The 7,004-nt window shown below is 48.5% G+C and overlaps 1 protein-coding gene across 1 annotated transcript; it reads right to left on the bottom strand.

Moving 5' to 3' along the window:
• Window positions 1–2,325: 2,325 nt before the first annotated feature.
• Window positions 2,326–6,128, bottom strand: LOC119887844 (regulator of G-protein signaling 3-like; the record flags this gene model as incomplete). The annotated part of the gene is made up of 7 exons (XM_038698425.1): window positions 6,041–6,128; window positions 5,908–5,958; window positions 5,292–5,350; window positions 5,101–5,195; window positions 3,673–3,726; window positions 3,026–3,086; window positions 2,326–2,443 (listed from the first exon to the last, which is right to left on the bottom strand). Coding segments are annotated over exons 3-7 (367 nt in total), but the record flags the coding sequence as incomplete, so codon positions are not given.
• Window positions 6,129–7,004: the final 876 nt, after the last annotated feature.

The raw sequence follows: 7,004 nt of genomic DNA, 5'->3' as shown, positions 1-7,004 counted from the left end.
GTGTGTCTCTCTGTGTCTCTGTGTCTCTGTGTGTGTCTGTGTGTCTCTGTGTGTCTCTCTGTGTGTCTGTGTGTGTCTGTGTGTGTCCGTGTATCTCTCTGTGCCTGTGTGTGTCTCTGTGTGTCTGTGTGTCTTCTGTGTGGGTCTCTGTGTCTCTGTGTGTCTCTCTTTGTCTGTGTGTGTGTGTCTCTGTGTGTGTTTCTCTGTGTGTGTCTCTCTGTGTTCTGTGTGTGTTTCTCTGTGTGTCTCTCTGTGTCTCTGTGTCTGTGTGTGTCTCTCTGTTTCTCTGTGTGGTGTGTCTGTGTGTGTGTGTGTCTCTGTGTGTCTCTCTGTGTGTCTCTGTGTGTGTGTCTCTCTGTGTCTCTCTGTGTGTCTCTGTGTGTGTCTCTGTGTCTCTCTGTGTGTCTCTGTGTGTCTCTCTGTGTTTCTCTGTGTGTGTCTCTGTGTGTGTCTCTCTGTGTTTCTCTGTGTGTGTCTCTCTTTCTCTCTGTGTGTGTGTCTGTGTTTGTGTATCTCTTTGTTTCTCTGTGTCTCTGTGTGTGTGTCTCTGTGTCTCTGTGTGTGTGTCTCTGTGTGTGTGTGTGTGTGTGTGTGTGTGTGGTATGTGTGTCTCCGTGTGTCTCTGTGTCTCCGTGTCTCTGTGTGTCTCTCTGTGTCTCTGTGTGTCTCCGTGTGTCTCTGTGTGTGTCTCTGTGTGTCTCTCTGTGTGGGTCTCTGTGTGTCTCTCTGTGTGGGTCTCTGGTGTGTGTCTCTCTGTGTGTGTCTCTGTGTGTGTCTCTCTGTGTCTCTGTGTGTCTGTGTGTGTCTCTCTGTGTGTGTCTCTCTCTGTGTGTCTGTGTGTTTCTCTGTGTGTCTCCGCGTGTCTCTCTGTGCCTATGTGTGTCTGTGTGTGTTTCTCTCTATGTCTCTCTTTGTCTCGTGTGTGTGTCTCTGTGTGTGTGGTCTGTGCCTGTGTGGTGTCTGTGTGTGTGTCTCCTTGTGTCTCTGTGCCTGTGTGTGTTTCTGTGTGTGTCTCTCTGTGTGTGTCTCTCTGTGTCTGTGTGTCTGTGTGTGTGTGTGTGTGTCTCTGTGTGTCGTGTGTGTGTGTCTCTGTGTGTGTGTGTGTCTTGTGTCTCTCTGTGTGTGTCTCTGTGTCTCTCTGTGTGTCTCCGTGTCTCTCTCTGTGCCTGTGGTGTTTCTGTGTGTATCTCTCTGTGTCTCTGTGTGTGTGTGTCTCTCTGTGTCTCTGTGTGTGTGTCTCTGTGTGTGTTTCTCTGTGTGTCTCCGCGTGTCTCTGTGCCTGTGTGTGTCTCTGTGTGTCTCTCTGTGTCTCTCTTTGTCTCTGTGTGTGTGTTCTCTCTATGTCTTTCTTTGTCTCTGTGTTTGTGTCTGTGTTTGTGTATCTTTTTTGTTTCTGTGTGTCTCTCTGTGTGTCTGTGTGTCTCTGTGTGTCTCTCTGTGTGTGTGTGTGTCTCTCTGTGTCTCTGTGTGTGTCCGTGTGTCTCTCTGTGTGTGTCTCAGTGTGTGTCTCAGTGGGTCTCTGTGTGTGTGTCTCTCGTGTCTCTCTGTCTCTGTGTGTGTGTCTGTGTTAGTGTATCTTTTTGTTTCTGTGTGTCTCTGTGTCTCTCTGTGTTTCTCTGTGTCTCTGTGTGCCTGTGTGTGTCTCTCTGTGTCTCTCTGTGTGTGGTCTCTGTGTCTTTCTGTGTCTCTCTGTGGTGTGTCTCTCTGTGTCTCTGTGTGTGTGTCTCTCTGTGTCTCTTTGTCTCTGTGTGTGTCTCTTGTGTCTCTTTGTCTCTGTGTGTGTCTATCTTTGTCTCTGTGTGTCTCTCTGTGCCTGTGTGTGTCTCTGTGTGTGTGTCTCTGTGTCTCTCTTTGTCTCTGTGTGTGTGCTCTGTGTCTCTCTTTGTCTCTGTGTGTGTCTCTGTGTGTGTGTCTCTCTGTGTCTCTCTCTGTGTCTCTGTGTGTGTGTGTCTGTCTCTGTGTAACAGTGAGGGAGGCCATTTTGAATTTGATGGCTCGTCCAAGACGCAGCAGGTGGTTTGCGTCACCCTGACGACCCTACAGAGGTTAAAGACCTGGGACTCCCTGCAGCCGGTCAGGACTGAAGACCTGAGGTCCTGCTGGTTCCGGCCTCCCTGCAGAACTGTGACCTGCTCGTTTTACCCTGAACATGTTCCTGTAGAGATGATAGCAAACCGCCACTGCCCTAGTTTGTTTGTGTAGTTCTAACTGACCCTGCCCCTCGTTATCAGCTGTTAACTCTGAGTTAACCAATCAGCTATCAGCAGGGTCACATTCTTCATTTCAGCCAATCACGCTGCAGCAGCATCAGCAGTTTCAACTCACCACGGCGTGCTGGTGCGTCCTCTGGCTTCCTTATTGGTTTGCTCTGCTGTGATGTCACTCTCAGGTGTTTGCTCCTCCCAAACTCCTCCCCCAGCAGGTAGAACCAACCAGTCACACGCTGCCGACACAGAGGGGGCGGGGCCAGCATCTCATTAAAGCTCAGAGTGGGATTAAACATGTGCATGAAGCTGGTTCCCTGCGCTGAGAGGCTCCCTTTTCTTTTCCTACAGACTGTCACATGTCGACGCCGCGTCAGAGAAAGGCTTCATGTTGTCTCTGATTCTTGTTGGTGTTTTGAAGATAATTACAAAGATGCTGATCGACGCTCAAAAGAAAAGACTTCTCTGCAGTGAGACGCTCCACATGAAGCTCTGCAGGTGGATTCATCTCCTGGAACTATGGCCGAAACTAACTCATCTGATTAATCACTTCATCACTTCAAATAAATAAATAAATTCAAGTAAATGATAAAATATCAGAAAACTCGAGCCAAAAGCCCAAAGTGAGTTTCTTTTCTTTTAATCAACTAATGGATCAATCAGCGCCCGTCACCACCGACAGGAAGCTGGAAGCCTGAAGTGTGGACGGGCTTGCTGGGACTCACCTGTCAGGTGAAACACAGGTAAAACATGAAAAAAGGCCGCTCCCTGCAGCCAGTCACCATGAAGGATTCTCTGTCTTTTGATTGGTTTAAACTGACCTTAGAGGAAGAGACAAGAGAACCAATCCCAAAGCTCATGCATCCAATCAGCTGGCCGCACCTGGGGAGACAGAGGGAGCAGGTGGACAGGTGTGTTAGAGATGTCAGGTGTCAGGTTCCTCGGGTTAACGAGGACGCACTGATGAACTGACGGAAGGCGGGGGCAGGTCATCAGTCCATCGCAGGGCCACACATAGAAACAAAACAACTACTAAGGACAATTTAGGGTCACCAGTCGGTGGGAGGAAAGAACCCAGGCACATGCAAACTCAACACAGACGGGATGACCGGAGTTCGAAGTTGGGACCTTCTTGCTGTGAGGCAACAGTGCTAACCACTAGGCTACCGTGCTGCCCCTGGTTTGGGTTAAAATACTTAATTACTAAAGTTACATAACTTAAACATTAAATGTGAGACGGGAAACTAGCGGCGGTCTCCTGGTTGAAGGTCCAGCTTCTGGTCCTCGTCCTCACTCTTCCTTTAGTGAGAAGACCCTACAGGGTTTCCCCCAGAGCGTTACAAACTGACGGGTCTCGACCAAGCGTGCATGTGTGATGACTCGGGACTGAGAACAGGTTGATCCTGGACCAGCTGCTAAGAGTGAGGAAGAGAGTGGGCGGGGCTTCAGCTCTGATGTCATTACTGACCTGCTGACCACAGAAACCAACAGCCTGTTCAGGATGAGGTCGTCAAGGATACACCTGAAACACACACACAGAGTTAATATGTAGAACTGAATGTTTGAAACGTCAAAGATCTTCAGCGCAGAGCTGCAACAACATGATGCTTTGTTTTCACCAGAGACGGGGACTCGAGTTAGAGACTCGGACTCGAGTCCGACTTAAGTCGCACACACAGTGACTTGAGACTCGAGGTGCGGGACTCGTGAACAATGTTTATTTTTAGGAAGGTTCTGATGAGCGTGCCGTTATTCCCTCCCTGCGTTACCTGTAACCTGCCTACGTAACACGTAGCATCAGCTGCTACACGTGAGAGAGGACAACAAACAGCTGCTGAGCCGTTCATCATAAACTTTAAACATAAACAAGACCCAAACAAAGAAGCGTTGAACGCAAAATAGGTTAGTAACCTGAGGTTAGTGAACATGTTTAGCTCAGCTTTAACCATCTAACGTTAGCTTGCTTTAGCTATGACCTACGAGAGTTTAACTCCGACTGTCGTTCGTTATGAAAAGATGAATGAGCGTTTGTGAAAACTTGTGGTGCTCGATTAACGTAATCCTTTACGTCCGCTGGCTGCCTTCACGGTAATTATTAACTGTGGCTGCAAACAGGTTACAGATTTATTGTTGATCATGTAAAGTTACAGTTTTATTTAGTTAAAGTTACACTGGGTTTGAGAGTCTGCGGTTGGTGTTGTACAGTAGTTTATAAGCTGTCATTAGTTGCATTGCACATCACATGGTTGTGCTCTGTAAGAAAACAGGTCACAGATACAGAATCCCTTACAGCTCTGCAGTTTTATTAGCAGCCTGGATTGGACGCAGCAGGTGATGCAACATTCATTATAATCACGAGTGACTTGAGACTTGACTCAGACTCGAGCTCAGAGACTTATATTTGTACTGCATACACACATATTATACATATATATTATACTGTACATGCATGCAGACACACACACACAAATACAAACATGCCCAAAGTATTTATAACGTTGACAAATTTTGATTCATAGTGAGTTTTTTCATTGGGCAATAAAAGTGGCCTTTTATTGTGGCCAGCCTAAGGCCTTTTGATGTGGCCAGCCTAAGGCCTTTTGTTGTGGCCAGCCTAAGGCACACCTGTGCAGTACCCATGCTGTCAGATCAGCATCTTGATATGCCACAACTGTGAGGTGGATGGATTATCTGGGCAAAGGAGAAGTGCTCACTAACACAGATTTTGACAGATTAGTGAACACTATTTGTGAGAAATAGGCCCTTTTTGTGTACATAGAGAAGGTCTTAGATCTTTGAGTTCAGCTCAGGATGAATGGGGGCAAAAACAAAAGTGCTGCGTTTATAATTTTGTTCAGAGTACAGACGGCCAAACTAAAGAGTGTGTGTGTCTCACAGTGTAAAGCTGTGTTTGTATTCTGGGTTCTTGTTGTTCAGGACGGTCGGAGTCGTCATCCTGATGCCGCGGTCGAGGTCCGAGGTCACTGCCAGCTACACACAGAAATAAAAACAGATTCCAGATTTTATCTGCTGATCAGTTTAAATCTCTGATCAATAAACTGCTGGAACACCTGAAGCTTTCTTTACCTCCACATATGAGTCACATGACCTTTGGGATTTTCCCATCAGCCCTCTGGCTTCGTGGACTGCAGACAGAGACAGGAAACAAAGACATTTTCTGTGACTTCCAATTGTCCTCTGGTTCATTCAGACCCAGATCACCAGCAGCCCTGTGGGACAGAGAGCCTGTACCTGCCAGGTGTTCCCACCTGAGACCGAGCCACAGGTTCTCTAACGGTCCCTGGCTGTTGGTGTTCCAGGGTCAGCCTCCTCTCTCCCACAGCAGACTGCAGACCACCAGCTGGAGCTGCAGCTCCCTCTCTCCACAGCAGACTGCAGACCACCAGCTGGAGCTGCAGCTCCCTCTCTCTCACAGCAACTGTAGACCAGCTGGAGCTGCAGCTCCCTCTCTCCCACAGCAGACTGCAGACCACCAGCTGGAGCTGCAGCTCCCTCTCTCTCACAGCAGACTGTAGACCACCAGCTGGAGCTGCAGCTCCCTCTCTCCCACAGCAGACTGCAGACCACCAGCTGGAGCTGCAGCTCCCTCTCTCTCACAGCAGACTGCAGACCACCAGCTGGAACTCACTGGTTCACATGAGATGAACCAGGTTTTAAAAAGGGAAAATATTTAAACACTCACTCTGAATGACAAGCTGCCCCGCCTCCGGAATGACTGATAGCCGTAGCTGACCTATAGAGAGAGAGAGAGACTTATTATTATGACCTGGTCTGATGAAAGCTCAGTTACTGATTGATTGATTGATTGACGGCACCTCTCCCTCTGAACACAGACGGGTGGATCTTCCTCCTCCTCCTGGGCCCAGTTGGCCTCCTCTCAGACCTGGACCCGATCCTGGCTCCCTCCTCTCCTCTGCTGGACTCTGCACCCAGGAATCTCTCACACCTGATTTGGCGGGTCTTGGTCTCTAAGGATTGATCTGAGACCAGATCTGCAGTGCTCACAGGACCTGCTCTGGACCTGATCTGGATCAGAGCAGACAGATCGATCAGTAGGAAGTTCAGGACCAGAATCAAACAGAGACCCTGTCAGAGTGTATTTCTAACTGACCTCGAAGGTGGACTCTGTGGCCCTTTTCTGTCTGATCCGGGTCAGTCTCTGTAGTCCAGATTGCTCTCAGTGGATCCTGGATCAGTCCGATCTGTGAGGACCAAACCCTGAACCAGTTCAGACCCTCTGAGATCTACAGTCTGGACTGAAGTCTGGATCCTGGTCTTACTAATCTGGGCCACTCTGACCTGCGGTCTGCAGGACTGGATCTCACTTCCAGACCTGAATCCAGATCCAGCTGCAGACTCAGATCCAGTCCTGACTGAGGTCCTGGTTCTGGTTCCAGACTGTGAAAACCTGCAGAAACAACATCTGAAGCTCAGAGTCTGAATGTTGGTTCCTGATCAGGGATCAGGGGCCAGTTTCTGTTGTGCTGGACTAGTCTAAAATTAGTTCAGACTGGTCTGATGTAAGTTGGACTGTTTACAAAAATAAAGACTAGGTTTAGACGTAAACATGAGACACCTGACCCCAGGCAGTCTGACAGATGGACCAGTCCTGCCTCTTCCCGTTTCAGGATGTTTCCTCTTAATATTTTTGTTTTGGCGCATGTTCTTGGATCTTTTTGAGTATCTCTGACGCTCCGCTCAGCGGTCGGGTTAATGCTGGTTACTATCATCGCAGGTTTTTTCCAAAGCGTTTCTTTTTGTTGCCAAACTCTCTGCTAA

The sequence above is a fragment of the Micropterus salmoides genome, unplaced genomic scaffold (assembly GCF_014851395.1).
Source record: "Micropterus salmoides isolate LMB-PRFRI ecotype aquatic unplaced genomic scaffold, ASM1485139v1 Ms_hic_scaffold_4372, whole genome shotgun sequence".
In the NCBI taxonomy this organism is placed as follows: Eukaryota; Metazoa; Chordata; class Actinopteri; order Centrarchiformes; family Centrarchidae; genus Micropterus; species Micropterus salmoides.
Note: the sequence above shows the minus strand (reverse complement) of the source record. Positions and strands in the feature narration are given on the sequence as shown.